The 17,987-nt window shown below is 30.1% G+C and overlaps 1 protein-coding gene across 1 annotated transcript; it reads right to left on the bottom strand.

The window, feature by feature from the left end:
- Positions 1 to 1,525: 1,525 nt before the first annotated feature.
- Positions 1,526 to 14,476, bottom strand: LOC126746600 (solute carrier family 2, facilitated glucose transporter member 8-like). Its single transcript, XM_050454911.1, has 4 exons — positions 14,188 to 14,476; positions 3,864 to 4,067; positions 3,550 to 3,807; positions 1,526 to 2,427 (listed from the first exon to the last, which is right to left on the bottom strand). The coding sequence occupies exons 1-4, from the start codon at positions 14,255 to 14,257 to the stop codon at positions 1,526 to 1,528; spliced, it is 1,434 nt and encodes a 477-aa protein (XP_050310868.1). The 5' UTR covers positions 14,258 to 14,476.
- Positions 14,477 to 17,987: the final 3,511 nt, after the last annotated feature.

Below are 17,987 nucleotides of genomic sequence, written 5' to 3'. Positions count from 1 at the left end.
TTCAGTTGGGGCATAAAAAAAAAGTTTTTCGATCTCTCTTAGTTGCATGTACATTTAGCGATATGAGATTATATATATATATATATAAATTGTTGTTATTATAGGGTTATAATGTGTATTATTCAGATCGATGTGGGCCGTGAGTTCTCCAAATAATTTATTTATATTATTTGCTGCCTACCGTGTATAAAATGAGATTTTCCATGCAGGGTAGTTGGAATATTGACAAGGTTTACGTAAATGTAATTGCGTACCGAACATCAATTAAACGATCATAATGGATTTAGGGCCAAAACTGATTAAATTTGACCATTTAATGCTTATAATTTGGAGTTTTATTGGGGGCTTAATTTCAGTTTTGTTTTTTTAAATTTTTGGATATTTTGCTGTTATGCGAAAATTAATCAAGTCGGATTAATGGAAATTTTTGCGAGAGTTGTTTGATTAAAATGGTTGGACACATGTTTCGGGTTTTTTTTTTTAAAGTTACAGGGGGTTGGGAAATATTTTTTTTTTATTGGTAAAGGGGTGGTTTTTTGACGAAATGCTTATAACTCGAAAATTAATAAAGTTAGAATTTTGAAAATTTGCACAAATGTTGTCCATATAAAATTATTAGACACGTATCGCAGCGTTTTCTGAAAAATATACAGGGAGTTGAGAAAATAATTTTTTTTTGTAAAAGGTGGTTTTTTCAAAAAATCCTCAAAACTCAAAAATTATTGGAGTAATATTTTTGAAAATTTGCACAAATGTTGTCCATATAAAATTATTAGACACTTATCGCAGCGTTTTTTAAAAAATATACAGGGAGTTGAGAAAATAATTTTTTTTTGTAAAAGGTGGTTTTTTCAAAAAATCCTCAAAACTCAAAAATTATTGGAGTAATATTTTTGAAAATTTGCACAAATGTTGTCCATATAAAATTATTAGACACTTATCGCAGCGTTTTTTGAAAAATATACAGGGAGTTGAGAAAATAATTTTTTTTTGTAAAAGGTCGTTTTTTCAAAAAATCCTCAAAACTCAAAAATTATTAGAGTAAGAATTTTGAAAATTTGCACAAATGTTGTCCATATAAAAATATTAGACACTTATCGCAGCGTTTTTTGAAAAATATACAGGGAGTTGAGAAAATAATTTTTTTTTGTAAAAGGTCGTTTTTTCAAAAAATCCTCAAAACTCAAAAATTATTAGAGTAAGAATTTTGAAAATTTGCACAAATGTTGTCCATATAAAAATATTAGACACGTATCGCAGCGTTTTTTGAAAAATATACCAGGAGTTGAGAAAATAATTTTTTTTTGTAAAGGAAGGTTTTTCCAAAGAATACTCATAATTCAAAAACTATCAAAGTTAGACTCTTCAAAATTTGTACAAATATTGTCCACATAAAATTATGGAACACCTGTGTCAGCGTTTTTTGAGAAACACGTAGGAAATTAAAAAAAAACACCATTTAGTGAAAAACCATTTTTTTCCATTAAAATTACAATAAATAACCCGACCCTTGCACACCCTCCCTTCAGGCCGCATATGCTTCATTCTTACACCCCCCCTGGCCCTCACCCTTTCTACCCCCCTCGCCCTTCAAAATGAACTGAATCTCCTCCAGACTCCTCCCTTTCGTCTCCGGAACGTACCACACCGCGAACCCGACCGTCAAAAAGCACCAAAAAGCGAAAACAAAAAACGGCACCTGAATCCCAAACAGACGCCTCAACTGATGATACACCTGCAAACTGATCACCGAAAACCCCACGTAACAAGCGTCGGATATCGTCATTCCGACCGCCTTCAATTTAGCGGGAAACAGCTCCGCGGTGAGCACGATCGGTACCAAACCTAAACCGAACTTAAAAGCGGCCGCGTAGCACATCACCGCCCCCGGCACCACCCAACTCACCGCCCCCACCTCGTACCCCGCACCCTTCACGGCGAAAAACCCACCGATCACCCCTAAACTCACCCCGGCGAACACCCCCGAGGTGATCAACAGTAGCCGCCGCCCGAAGTTGTCGATGGCCAAAGAGGCGGTGAGGGCGGCACCGAACATCAGGGCCGAGAACACGATGGCGGCCGTGGATGACCGGATGTGTACCGCCCCCGCTTCTTCCAGGATCGAGTGCAGGTTCATCAACATCACGGAGATGCCGCTCATGTGCTGAGATCCGTTCAACCACACCATGATCACGAGGGCTCTAAGGTTACTGGGGACGGAAATCAGGTCGCGGGGGCGGCCCTTTTCGCTCTTTTGACGCTCTACAGCGGCGGAAATCTCTTGGATTTCCGATTCCGGGTTTCCGTCAGGTCGGAGTTTGCGCAGGGCCAGTTTGGCCGCCCCCGGTTGGTTCTTGTAGAGGAGGTAGTAAGGGGATTCGGGCATGAATGGAAAGGTGGCGAGGGTTAACGCGTTGAAGCAGATACCTGGAAGGTAGAAGTGAATTGGTAAAATAGGTCAACTTCTGATAGCCATATTTTTTGTTTCTCAACTAGTTGGATGAAGCCGAGTATACCGGCATATAGCTTCATCCTTTCACTATAACTAGCCGCAAACCGCTTTGTCGTAGTCAGGGATGCAGCTGAGTTATGGCTATCAGAGTGGGACTAGTTTTCCACATTAAAAAAAAAAAAAAAAAAAAAATTGACTTTGAGGTCAAAAACAAAATATAAGATAATTTTTTTTGAAAAAACTTATAGCATTTTCGTAATGTACGGGTCGAAATCTATAAGAAAACAATTTTTTTTTTTTTAAATTAATTAAATTTTTTTTTTTTTTTTTTAAATAGTGAAAACTAGTCCCACTCTGACAGCCATAACTCAGCTGCATCGCCGACTACGACAAAGCGGTTTGCGGCTAGTTATAGTGAAAGGATGAAGCTATATGCCGGTATACTCGGCTTCATCCAGCTAGTTGAGAAACAATAAATATGGCTATCAGAAGTTGACCCATTTTTGAAACTTTGAGGTCAAAAACAAAATATAAGATAATTTTTTTGGAAAAAACGAACAGCATTTTCGTAATGTACGGGTCGAAATCTATAAGAAAACAATTTTTTTTTTTTTAAATTAATTAATTTTTTTTTTTTTTTTTTAAATAGTGAAAACTAGTCTCACTCTGACAGCCATAACTCAGCTGCATCGCCGACTACGACAAAGCGGTTTGCGGCTAGTTATAGTGAAAGGACGAAGCTATATGCCAGTATACTCGGCTTCATCCAGCTAGTTAAGAAACAATAAATATGGCTATCAGAAGTTGACCCATTTTTGAAACTTTGAGGTCAAAAAAAAATATAAGATAGTTTTTTTGGAAAAAACGAATAGCATTTTCGTAATGTACGGGTCGAAATCTATAAGAAAACAAATTTTCAAGAAGATTTAAAAACAAAAAATCATTTCTATAGGTCCTACTTTTACCCGCCAAAATTCAAATTTCAAATCTTTAAATTTTCCCACTCTCTATATTTTTCCTAATAACTTCCAAACTATTTAAGATATCCCCATAATTCCTTCACCAAATTATCCTAAATATCCCATAGTGCAACTCACCAATGACACAAGGTACCCATATGGGTACAAACGGGGCTACGCAGTAAACCAGCAGTACCCCGGCGAGCATCATCAAGTAAATAATGCTCGAAAGAAACCCGCGAATTTTCTGATCGGCCACCTCAGCTATGTACATGGGCGCAGCTACGAACGCTGTGTCTCCAGCTAATCCGGCTAAGAATCGCGCTAAGTAAATGTATCCGACGCTGGGTGCGACAGCTATGATGATCCAGGAACTTAAGGTCAACATCGAGGATCCTTAAGAGGGGATTTCATGGTTTATTCGAGGGTGGAAAAAAGGGTTGATTTCTTACCTAATAATGAGGCTTTTCTGCCGATTTTGTCCACCAGGTACATGGTCAACGGTAATCCGCAGCATGCCCCGAGCATTAAGATCGTCTCCAGCCATTCTGCTTGATCCGAGGTCACTTTTACAGGACTGTGTTCGGATAACAGTTTTGGAATCGCTGGTGCGGTCCAGCCGTATTGCATGCCGTCTGATATGCATGACAGTGTTCCTGAAATGTGGTGGTTTTAGTTTGTCACGGCGGTGATTTTGTGATAAAATATTTATCACTGTAGTGATTTTTATCACCAGTCTTGGTAAGGCCTTTAAGCTATTCTTTACAGTGATTTTTTAGGTTTATTTATCACAATATGGTGAGAGAAATATTTTGTCTCTTACAGGTTGTACTGCAATAAAAAAATTATCACTGCACGTGATTCTGAAGAAATTAAATATTTATCACAGCAGTGATTTTAGCGATTTTATTTTTTTTAATCATTATATTATCACTGTTTAAATTTTCCAGTGAAATAATGACGAAATCAACTCAATAGTAATTTATTCCTGATTGATTTGTGAATAACTTATCACAATAGTGATTTTTAAGGTCCATTATTACTTTGAAATTTAAATATAATTTAACAGTGATCTCTCCTTACTGGCTTGGAAAAAAATAATTTATTTATCACTGCAGTGATTCAAGGTTTCTTCATGTGATAAAACATAAATTTAAAAAAAAAAATTTTTTTTTGGTGTGGTTGAATTGCTTAGTAATAAAATGTTTATCACAGCTTGCTATCAAACATAAAATCACTGATTTATCACAGTTGTGATTTTGAATGTTTTTGTTAAACTAAAAAATTGGTTTATTTCTTACAGGCGTGGGAACAATAACAAATTTATCACAATAGTGATTTTAAATGTTTATCAATATAAAGCACCTAGACTCGATAAGATATTTATCATAACAGTGATTTTAAAGGTACTAGAATAATTTTACTCAGCTCGATTATAAATAAATAAATATCACAGTAAAAAAATATCACAGCAGTGATTGAAGAGCCTCCACCCATAAGAAATAAAAAAAAATCACAACAGTGATTTTACGAATATATCAACTAATAGTATTTAAAAAAAAATTGTTGTTCTTTGGTTATCTATAAATACTAAAATATTTATCACAGCAGTGATTGAACTTACGAAAATATCACGATAGTGATTTTACGGATACATGACTAGTGATGAACAAAAAGAATACGTTTTTCCTGTCCACTGTTAACCTTGAAGTAGAATAATAAATTTATCACTGCAGTGATCAAAGAAATTGCGCCCCCCCCCCCCTATTAAAGCTTCAAAAAAATCACAGTGTTGATTGTACAAATATGTCAACTAGCAATAAAAAGATATGTTTTTCCTTGGTTATCTGGAAATAATAAAAAAATTATCACGGCAGTGATTGAAATTACAAAAAAAATCACAAATGTGATTTTACTTATACCATATTTAGTAAGGAATAAAAAAAATAATTTTCTCCTTGGCTACCTGTAAGTAATAAAATATTTATCATAACAGTGATTGTAGTTGAAAAAAATCACAACAGTGATTTTACCTGTAACATTTTCCTTAAATGATAAGATTTTTATACGATTTTAATTTAACCAATTTAAAAATAAATAAATATGTTTTTTTTCCTTGTAAGCCAGGGAGTAATAAAACATTTATCACAGCAGTGATTGAAGCTACAAAAAAAAATCACAATAAAGATTTTATGAATATATCAACTAGTAGTGAATAAAAATTATATGTAAGTAATAAAACATTTATCATAACAGTGAATGGAGTTACACAAAAAATCACGATAGTGATAATACAAATAAAGCAACTAATTATGATAAAAAAATGTTTTTCCCTGACTACCTGTAAGTAATCAAATATTTATCACAACAGTGATTTCAATTTAACTCATTTAAAAATACAAAAAGTAAAAAAAAATTATCACAGCAGTGATTGATGAGATTGTTCCTAGGCCATAAAAAAATCACAGTAGTGATTTCATTTTTAAAATAAAATAAGTGATTTATCACAGTTGTGATTTTGAAGGTTCTTTGCTTATAAAATAGGAATTTATTTCTTATAATAACCAATTTATCACAATAGTGATTTTAAAGAATTATTTACCAGTCTAATAATTTGTCGGTTAATTAATGGTCTTCTTACCTGATAAAAGTAATTACTGAAAGGATTTCGTGAAAATCCACTAATCAGTGATAATAAACGTTTATCAATAAAAAGGACCAGGACATGATAAGATATGTATCATAACAGTGATTTTAAAGGTACCCGAATCATTTCACTCAGCTCGATTATAAATAAATAAATGTCGTATTTTTGTTATAAGCCTGAGAGTAATGAAAATATTTATCACAGCAGTGTTTGACCTTATGAAAAAATCACAATAGTGATTTTACGGATACATGAACTAGTAATGAATAAAAAAAATATGTTTTTCCTGTCTACTGTCAACCTTGAAGTAAATTAAAATCACAGTAGTGATTAGAGCTTTATTTATTTAAAAATAAATGAATTTTTTGTTTTTCCTTATAAGTCAGGGAGTGATAATAAATTTATCACAGCAGTGATCAAAGATTTTGCGCCCCCCCTATTAAAGCTTAAAAAATCACAGCAGTGATTGAAGTTACAAGAAAAATCACAAGTATGATTTTACTTGTACCATATTTGGTAATGAATAAAAAAATATATTTTTCTCCTTGGCTGCCTGTAAGTAATAAAATATTTATCACAACAGTGATTGTAGTTGAAAAAATCACAACAGTGATTTTACCTATAACATTTTTTCTTAAATTATAAGGTTTATATACGATTTTAATTTAACCAATTTAAAAATAAATAAATTTTCCTTGCAAGCCAGTGAGTAATAAAACGTTTATCACAGCAGTGATTGAAGCTACAAAAAAAATCACAATAAAGATTTTACGAATATATCAATTAGTAGTGAATAAAAAATATGTGTTTCCTTGTAAGCCTGTAAGTAATTAAATATTTATCACAACAGTGACTTCAGTTTAGCTCATTTAAAAATACAGGGAGTAAAAAAAAATTATCACAGCAGTGATTGATGAGATTGTCCCTGGGCCATAAAAAAATCACAGTAGTGATTTTCAGTAAATATCAATTATTAAAAAAAGACACCTATATGCTGTGGTAATATCACCAAGGTAAGAAGCTTACTTCCTTACGAGAATATTTATTGAATGTGATAACTGTTATCACCCAGTGATAAAAAAGGTGTAATTTTTACAATAGGAGAGAAAGTGAGGTTAAAATGACTTAATTTTCCACCCACATATATCATTCTGTTTAGCATTTTTCCCATGTAGACATGCAACAAATGAAAATATTGCATACCGGACTAGTTTATAATGAATTTAAATCTATTTTGCATATTTCAATATGATTACTATAAATTGACGTTGAAAAATAACGATACATAAGCAAGAAAATTGTTTATTAATTTATTGGACAAAATGGGACATTTTAGGGACAAAATTTAACCTTAATTCCTCAATTTCCACATGACCACGGCCCACGAGAAGATGTGACAAAAGAAGAACAGTTTGTAGAGGTCCTCCGGCGTTTTCACGTCGAATACCTCGAAGTTCGTCAAGTTGTGGATCGTTTCTTGAGCGACACTTATCGCTTGTTCGAGCATTTCGGGAAATTTTCAAATTTTTTTTATTTTTTGATTTTTAATTAACTGCCAAAATGACATACCATTCGACTTCAAATCAGATGAGAGAAAAGGGCGGCGTTCTGTTACCCGAATGTCAAAAGTAAAATCAGAGGATCCCTATTATAGGGCCCTTTCCAGAATATTCGGAATACAACATTATCTGGAACGGGCAATAGGTGATGAATTTTAATGATTATCTCGGTGGGAGGTTAATTAGGGGTCAATTCCACTCCCACCTGCTCTAAGAATTTATTTAACAGCTTATTGCTTTTAATATTTTTAAACCCTTACCTGTACTGAAACCACAACTCTCTTAAATTGATATGGAATTTTTTTCAGCTTATTTTCCTGATAAATTTAATAGTATTATTGGAGTTTTTGGTAGCACTGATAGTTTACTGACTTCTTGCACCTTTCTTTGTGTATCATTGACTTATCTTAAAAAAATACTGAATTTCCATTTATTTTTTTTATCAGCTATAATTTTCTTAAAAAGTGTTTTTCTTTTAGACACATTTTTTGGAAAAAAAAATTTTTCTATAAACTTACCCTTACCCCCCCCCCACCCACCCCACACAACTTACCAGTAAGACATTCTTTTGAAAAATCACTGTTTTCCAAAATAGTACGCATGAATAACGGCTGGTTTCGTCACTAATATCTAATCTAATAACACAGTTTGTTTATTTAAATTTGATATAATTATATATGAATATTAATAAATATTTAATACAAAAACAGCGTTATTAGATTGGTTATAATGGACGAAAAACAGTGATTTTTCACAGGAATTTCCTACAAGGTAAATGTTTGGGGTGGGTGGGGGGGTGAGGGTTGTTTTAATGAAAAACAATGTTTCTGCAGGAAATATATATATACACAATATTTAATTGAAGAACACTGTTTATTGAATATAAAAATAACGTTATTAGATTGGATAATATGAACCAAAAATGTACTTATATGATTTAATTATCACTTATAATTTTCTTCAAAAAAATTTTTCTTTTAGGCAAATATTATCTGCAAAAAAAATCTGCGTTTTTCATTAACTCCACTCTTGCCCCCCCACCCACCCCACACAACTTACCAGTAAGAAATTCTTTTGAAAAATCACTGTTTTCCAAAATAATACGCATGAATAACAGCTGATTTTGTCGTTAATATCTAATCTAATAACACAGTTTGTTTATTATTTGATATAATTATTTATACGTATATTATTAAATATTTAACACAAAAACAGTGCTATTAAATTAGATATTATGAACAAAAAACAGTGATATTTCACAGGAATTTTTTACTGGACTAATATTTGGGGTGGGTGGGGGGGGTTAAGGGTAATTTTAATAAAAAACAGTGTTTTTTTGCAGAAAATAATTGTCTAACAAAAAAAAACGGTTTTTAAGAAAATTATAGGCGTTATCTTTTTTAATTTACTAATATTTGAAAAAAAAATCCTATTATATGAACGCCTGGAATAAGAAAACAATTTCTCTTAAATTCTGTTGGAACTCGATTAAACTTTTGACGGTCACTGGAATTCGTCACGTTCTGTCTCTCTTTAGCTCGTGTTAAATTTTATCGTCCAAGGGCAAACCAGTGCACGTCAAACATTTTTTTTATTTATTTATTTATGAAATATTCAATTGAAGTATACATAGAGCGAGGGTGTAGAAGGAAAAATTGCTTTATTATAGAAAAATTTAGTTTAAATGTTTTTTGTTTACCAAAAGACAGTAGTAGAAGCTTTTCTGAAAAATGTAACGCTTGAAGATTATCCAATTTGCTGGTTCCAATTGGATGAGGCACCCGCTCATTGCACTGAGGAGGTGACACGTGAGTTATTTGAGAAATTCGATGACCGCTGGGCGTTTGGGACCATGGGATTGGCCTGCGAGATCACCTGATCTTACACTACATGATTTTTACTTTTGGGTAATTTGAAGCAAATGGTATACAAGACACCGGTAAACAGGAACTACGTCAACGACTTATCAATTGCATTGGTCAACAAGATTCTTCTAAAATACAAGCAGCGACAACACATGCTGTACAACGCAAGATTTTAAAGTGCTTAGAAGTCAATGGCAATAATAATTTTGAAATTTTTTTTTTAAATAATTTTTAATGGAAATTTTTTGGGTTTAATAGGAAAAATCGTACACGATCATTTCTTCCAGGCATTTGACGTCCTCAATAGAAAACGACCCAAGCAAGACATCATATATTATTATCGGTAAATTTTTGGTTTTGGTATATTTATCAACCGTATATGGTCAAGATATATTAATTAAACGGTCTATCATACAAAACATTGTTTTTTATCAAAACAACCCTTACCCCCCCACCCACCCCAAATGTTAGTCCAGTAAGAAATTCCCTTGAAAAATCACTGTTTTTGTCCATATAATATCCAATCTAATAGCACTGTTTTTGTATTAAATATTTAATAATATACATATATATAATTATATAAAATTTACATAAACAAATTGTGTTATTATAATATATATTAATGACGAAACCAGCTGTTATTAATGTGTATTGTTTTGAAAAACAGTGATTTTTCAAAAGAATTTCTTACTGGTAAGTTATGTGGGGTGGGTGGGGGGTAAGGGTTGTTTTGATGAAAAATAATGTTTTTGTATAAAATATAAATATAATATTTAAATTATTTTATTATTTATATATGAATATTAGGTATAAAAACAACGTTATTAGATTGGATAATATGAACCAAAAATGTACTTATATGATTTTTTATCAGCCATAATTTTCGTAAAAATAATTTTTCTTTTAGGCAAATATTATTTGCAAAAAAAACGTTTTTCATAAACCCTACCCTTGCCCCCCCACCCACCCCACACAACTTACCAGTGAAAAATTCTTTAGAAAAATCGCTGTTTTCCAAAATAATACACATGAATAATAGCTTTTTTTGTCATTAATATATAATCTAATAACACAGTTTATTTATTTAAATTTAATATAATTATATATATGTTTATTAATAAATATTTAATACAAAAACAGTGCTATTAAATTAGATATTATGAACAAAAAACAGTGATTTTTCACAGGAATTTCTTACTGCGAAAATGTTTGGGGTGGGTGGGGGGTTAAGGGTAATGTTAATGAAAAACTGTTTTTTTGCAGAAAATAATTGTCTAACAAAAAAAACGCTTTTTAAAAAAATTATAGGCGTTGTCTTTTTTAATTTACTAACATTTGAAAAAAAAATCTTATTATATAAAACAATTTCTCTTAAATTCTGTTGGAACTCGATTAAACTTTTGACGGTCACTGGAATTCGTCACGTTCTGTCTCTCTTTAGCTCGTGTTAAATTTGGTCGTCGAGGGGCAAACCAGTGCACGTCAACCATTTTTTTTATTTATTTATTTATGAAATATTCAATTGAAGTATACATAGAGCGAGGGTGTAGAAGGAAAAATTGATTTATTATAGAAATTTAAGAAAAAAAAATTTTTTTTATAATTTTTAATGGAAAATTTATGGGTTTAATAGGAAAAATCGTACACGAGTGCCTATATACTATAAAAAATCAATAATTTCTTCTAGGCAGTTGACGTCCTTAAAACAGAAGAAAAAGAAGAAGAAGAAAAGAAGAAGAAAGGTTTGACACAACTGCTTGTAATAAATCAATAATTTCTTCCAGGCATTTGACGTCCTCAATAGAAAACCACCCAAGCGACACATCATCATATTATTATCGTTAAATATACATTTATTCAACGATTTTTTAGTAAATTTTTGGTTTTGGTATATTTATCAACCGTATATGGTCAAGAGATATTAATCAAACTGTCTATCATACAAAACATTATTTTTTATCGACATAACCCTTACCCCCCCCCAGCCACCCCAAATGTTAGTCCAGTAAGAAATTCCTTTGAAAAATCACTGTTTTATTGTTCATATAATATCCAATCTAATAGCACTGTTTTTGTATTAAATATTTATTAATATACATATATATACAATTATATAAAATTTACATAAACAAATTGTGTTACTATATTATGTATTATTTTGGAAAACAGTGATTTTTCTAAAGAATTTTTTACTGGTAAGTTATGTGGGGTGGGTGGGGGGGGGGTAAGGGTTGTTTTGATGAAAAACAATGTTTTTGTATTAAATATAAATACAATATTTAAATTATTTTATTATTTATATATGAATATTAGGTATAAAAACAACGTTATTAGATTGGATAATATGAACCAAAAATGTACTTATATGATTTTTTATCAGCCATAATTTTCGTAAAAATAATTTTTCTTTTAGGCAAATATTATCTGCAAAAAACACGTTTTTCATAAACCCTGCCCTTGCCCCCCCCACCCGCCCCACACAACTTACCAGTAAGAAATTCTTTTGAAAAATCACTGTTTTCCAAAATAGTACGCATGAATAACAGTAGATTTTGTCGTTAATATCTAATCTAATAACACAGTTTGTTTATCATTTGATATAATTATTTATACGTATATTATTAAATATTTAACACAAAAACAGTGCTATTAAATTAGATATTATGAACAAAAAACAGTGATTTTTCACAGGAATTTTTTACTGGACTAATATTTGGGGTGGGTGGGGGGGTTAAGGGTAATTTTAATAAAAAACAGTGTTTTTTTGCAGAAAATAATTGTCTAACGCAAAAACGCTTTTTTAAGAAAATTATAGGCGTTATCTTTTTTAATTTACTAATATTTGAAAATAAAATCCTATTATATGAACGCCTGGAATAAGAAAACAATTTCTCTTAAATTCTGTTGGAACTCGATTAAACTTTTGACGGTCACTGGAATTCGTCACGTTCTGTCTCTCTTTAGCTCGTGTTAAATTTGGTCGTTGAGGGGCAAACCAGTGCACGTCAAACATTTTTTTTATTTATTTATTTATGAAATATTCAATTGAAGTATACATAGAGCGAGGGTGTAGAAGGAAAAATTGATTTATTATAGAAATTTAAGAAAATTTTTTTTTTTTATAATTTTTAATGGAAATTTTATGGGTTTAATAGGAAAAATCGTACACGAATGCCTATATACTATAAAAAATCAATAATTTCTTCCAGGCATTTGATGTCCTCAATAGAAAACGACCCAAGCAACACATTATATATTATTATCATAAATATATATTTATTCAACGATTTTTTTTAGTAAATTTTTGGTTTTGGTATATTTATCAACCGTATATGGTCAAGAGATATTAATCAAACTGTCTATCATACAAAACATTGTTTTTTATCGACATAATCCTTAACCCCCCCCCCCCCCACCCACCCCAAATGTTAGTCCAGTAAGAAATTCCCTTGAAAAATCACTGTTTTCGTCCATATAATATCCAATCTAATAGCACTGTTTTTGTATTAAATATTTAATAATATACATATATATAATTATATAAAATTTACATAAACAAATTGTGTTACTATATTATGTATTATTTTGGAAAACAGTGATTTTTCTAAAGAATTTTTTACTGGTAAGTTATGTGGGGTGGGTGGGGGGGATAAGGGTTGTTTTGATGAAAAACAATGTTTTTGTATTAAATATAAATACAATATTTAAATTATTTTATTATTTATATATAAATATTAGGTATAAAAACAGCGTTATTAGATTGGATAATATGAACCAAAAATGTACTTATATGATTTTTTATCAGCCATAATTTTCGTAAAAAGAATTTTTCTTTTAGGCAAATATTATCTGCAAAAAACACGTTTTTCATAAACCCTGCCCTTGCCCCGCCACCCACCCCACACAACTTACCAGTAATAAATTCTTTTGAAAAATCACTGTTTTCCAAAATAATACGCATGAATAACAGCTGGTTTCGTTGTTAATATCTAATTTAATAACACAGTTTGTTTATTTAAAATTGATATAATTAAATATGTGAATATCAATAAATATTTAATAAAAAAACACTGTTATTAGACTAGATATTATAGACGAAAATCAGTGATTTTTCACAGGAATTTCTTACTGAGAAATGTCTGGGGTGGGTGGGGGGGTAAGGGTTGTTTTGATGAAAAACAATGTTTCTGCAAAAAATATATATACAACATTTAATTAAATAACACTGTTTATTGAATATAAAAACAGCGTTATTAGATTGGATAATATGGACGAATAACAGTGATTTTTCAAAAGAATTTTATCAAATATATAGGATGTAGTACTCGAGTTTAAACACTAGAAATAAACCAAGCCAATTTTTTTTAAATGCCAAAATTTTTTTCCTCGTGTAAACAAAATCGTATATAATATACGTATATTCTACAGTAAAATAAATGTACTTTTACAGGTAATTATACGTATATTATACAGTTTAATACATATACCTTGACAGGTAATTTTCTGCAAAAAAAACGTTTTTTAATTACCTTACCCTTGCCCCCCCACCCACCCCACACAGCTTACCAGTAAAAGATTGTTTACAAAAATCGTTGTTTTCCAAAAAAATACACATGAATAATCGTAATAAAATCGCACTAAAACCGACCATTTTAAGCGACAAAAGACAAAATACCACTAAAACACCAAAAAAAAAAAATCTTACCTGATACTGCGGCCAACAACTGCGGCCAAGTACCGACAAACTTCTCGGTAACACTCGCAGGAAGGAACATTTAGACAGCACTAAAATTCACCTGCGGTCTCACTCTTTTACCCACACAAGAAAAAACTCCTTTTTCTTCTTTTTCACAAACAAACCGGTAGAAAGAAGAGGAAGAATGCAGGAAGAGCAACAAAACCGCAATGGGATCTTCTCCTCTCCTGCGAGATCGACGATGATGACGGATCGTTAAAACGTAGTGTGCATCGATTTTTCCTTAGTCGATTTAATTGTCTGTTATTATTGAGACACCGTCCTGCTATGCTGCACTAGTGAGAACGATTTTAAATATTTTGGTTTAGAGAGAGCGTTGCAGTAAATACACGCGAATAAGCAACATTCTTGAGATGTTATGATCAGAAATGTGTTTGTTTTTAAATAAATAAATGATATCCAGTACATCGCATTTCAGAACAGTTTTTTTAACTTTCAAATCGTTAAAAATTACAGAAATATTTTATTAGTACATAAATTATCCCTGTCTTCATTTTTGACTCATTTAGGCAACTAAACCAGTTTTTTTATTTAATTTTTTCCAAGTAGTCCAAGTGTCTCCTTAATACTTATAACGTCCAGGCTTTCCAAATATGTCTTTGGAACTCTATTGCTCTGGTTGAGTAACAAATTGACTGGAAATTAAGCATCCAGAAGGGAACTGGACGTTTTTCCAATCTTTCCTGAAAAAATGGCGAAAATTCTTGCAATGGTATTCGAGATATCGGAGTTCTTATTACAGAACATTATTAACACAATTTTAGAAGTTAAATTTGGCAATAATTTTTGATTTCCTTCAAGGATATTCCAGTTTTACTTGTGGAAAATATGAATTTTATTCCAGGCAATCGAACCCATTTTTATCATGTTCCGAATTTTCCAAAGGATTTCCTAATTTCTTGCCTGGAAGTTTATTGATTTTTCTGGCTAAGGATAATACAGAAAAAGTAATAGAAGTAGAGTAATAAAAGTAATATCGCCTACAGAATCATCTCTACATATATGTATATATTTGTTTATTAATTATTTAATGTCGCTTAACATCTGAATAAACTCAAGTTAATGTCTTTATGATTTTTGGGTTATTAAAGGATGTCGCTCAGGTAATTTTAACACACCGTCCAATGACCAATAAATGAGGTTGAAAATAGAAATTTTGGAAAAAAAGGGAAATAACAAATTTTTGGTTGGTTTTTAGAAAAAATTATATTAAGCTTTTCAGTGGAGAATTTAGAGTAGTATATTTTGCAAAAATAAAAAAATTGAATTTTCCCATAGGAAGAGTGAAAAATCACGTTTGTGATTTTTTGTTTTTTACCATTTTCTCGAGTTCTATCATAGATATCATAAAGGTTTTTACACTGTTAGATACTCTGAATTATTCTACATAAGTTTTATTTGAGATGATTTTTTGTAAGAGTTGTAGTTTTTTTTGTAAAAAATTAAAGTTAATTTTCAAAATTGATTTTAATAGAGTTTTTCTTTTTGGATAAAAAGGGAAATAACTCGCTTTTGGTTGGTTTTTTGGAAAAAGCAATAGAATACTTTTCGATAGAGAATTTTTAATAGTATACTTTGCAAAAATTCAAAAATTAAATTTTTCCATAGGAAGAGTAAAAAATCACGTTTGTGATTTTTGGTTTTTTGCCATTTTCTTGAGTTCTATCATTGATATTATTAAGATTTTTGCACTTTTTGATTCTCCGAACTATTTTACATAAGTTTTATTTGAAACAATTTTTTCTAAGACTCTTAGTTTTTTCATAAAAAAATAAAGTTAATTTTCAAAAAAAATCCATGAGAATTTTTTTTTTTTATGTAAAAAGGGAAATAACTGTCTTTACGCTGTTTTTACGAAAAATCATATAGATACCTTTTCGATAGAGATTTTTTAATAGTACACTTTACAAAAATAAAAAAATTAAATTTTTCCATAGGAAGAGTAAAAAATCACATTTGTGATTATAGGTTTTTTGCCATTTTCTCGAGTTCTATCATAGATATAATTAAAATTTTTGTACTTTTAGATACTCCGAGTTATTTTACATAAGTTTTATTTGAAACAATTTTTTCTAAGACTCTTAGTTTTTTCATAAAAAAATAAAGTTAATTTTCAAAAAAAATCCATGAGAATTTTTTTTTTAATGTAAAAAAGTGGAATAACTTTCTTTTGGCTATTTTTTCGAAAAATTCTATAGATACCTTTTCGATAGACATTTTTTAATAGTACACTTTTCAAAAATAAAAACATTAAATTTTCCCATAGGAAGAGTGAAAAATCACATTTGTGATTTTTGGTTTTTTGCCATTTTCTCGAGTTCTATCATAGATATTATTAAGATTTTTACACTTTTTGATTCTCTAAACTATTTCACATAAGTTTTATTTGAAACAATTTTTTCTAAGACTCTTAGTTTTTTCATAAAAAAATAAAGTTAATTTTCAAAAAAAATACATGAGAATTTTTTTTTTAATGTAAAAAAGTGGAATAACTTTCTTTTCGCTATTTTTTCGAAAAATTCTATAAATACCTTTTCGATAGAGAATTTTTAATAGTACACTTTGCAAAAATAAAAACATTAAATTTTTCCATAGGAAGAGTAAAAAATCACATTCGTGATTTTTGGTTTTTTGCCATTTTCTCGAGTTCTGTCACAGATATTATTAAGGTTTTTGCATTTTTTGATTCTCCGAACTATTTTACATAAGTTTTATTTAAAACAATTTTTTCTAAGACTCTTAGTTTTTTCATAAAAAAATAAAGTTAATTTTCAAAAAAAATCCATGAGAATTTATTTTTTTATGTAAAAAGGGAAATAACTTTTTTTTCGCTGTTTTTTCGAAAAATCACATAGATACCTTTTCGATAGAGATTTTTTAATAGTACACTTTGCAAAAATAAAAAAATTAAATTTTTCAATAGGAAGAGTGAAAAATCACATTTGTGATTTTTGGTTTTTTGCGGTTTTCTCGAGTTCTATCATTGATATTATTAAGATTTTTGCACTTTTTGATTCTATGAACTATTTCACATAAGTTTTATTTGAAACAATTTTTTCTAAGACTCTTAGTTTTTTCATAAAAAAATAAAGTTAATTTTCAAAAAAAAATCGATGAGAATTTTTTTTTTAATGTAAAAAAGTGGAATAACTTTCTTTTGGCTATTTTTTCGAAAAATTCTATAGATACCTTTTCGATAGAGAATTTTTAATAGTACACTTTGCAAAAATAAAAAAATTAAATTTTTCCATAGGAAGAGTAAAAAATCACATTTGTGATTTTCGGTTTTTTGCCATTTTCTCGAGTTCTATCATAGATATAATTAAAACTTTTACACCGTTAGATTCTCTGAGTCATTCTACATAAATTTTATTAAAGACAATTTTTCCTAAAATGCTCAGCTTTTTTGTAAAAAAATAATTTAGTTAAGTTTCAAAAAAATTCCATGACATTTTTTTTTTAATGTAAAAAAGTGGAATAACTTTCTTTTGGCAATTTTTTCGAAAAATTTTATAGACACCTTTTCGATAAAAAATTTTGAGTAGCATCCCTGGCAAAAATAAAATAATTTCTATCTACTTCCAAACAATCCAAATTGAACGTTCAACTGCCTGGAAGTAATTTCTTATTTCTTCCAGACAATTGAAGGCAGCAAAACTTAAATTTCCAACTGCCTGGACGTAATTCCTTATTTCCACCTAACAAATTGAATAAGCTGGATCAAATAAATAAGATTAAACGAGAACATA

Source organism: Anthonomus grandis, chromosome 17, assembly GCF_022605725.1.
Source record: "Anthonomus grandis grandis chromosome 17, icAntGran1.3, whole genome shotgun sequence".
NCBI lineage: Eukaryota > Metazoa > Arthropoda > Insecta > Coleoptera > Curculionidae > Anthonomus > Anthonomus grandis.
The sequence above is the reverse complement of the archived record's forward strand: the minus strand, read 5'-3'. Positions and strand labels throughout refer to the sequence as shown.

Bases quoted from the DNA above. Each gene is read 5' to 3' on its own strand.
- LOC126746600 (XM_050454911.1), bottom strand. From the start codon at position 14,257: ATGTTCCTTCCTGCGAGTGTTACCGAGAAGTTTGTCGGTACTTGGCCG. The intron at 4,068-14,187 runs GTAAGATTTTTT...ACCACATTTCAG, and splicing joins GTTGTTGGCCGCAGTATCAG to GAACACTGTCATGCATATCA. The intron at 2,428-3,549 runs GTGAGTTGCACT...TCTACCTTCCAG, and splicing joins ATGGGTACCTTGTGTCATTG to GTATCTGCTTCAACGCGTTA.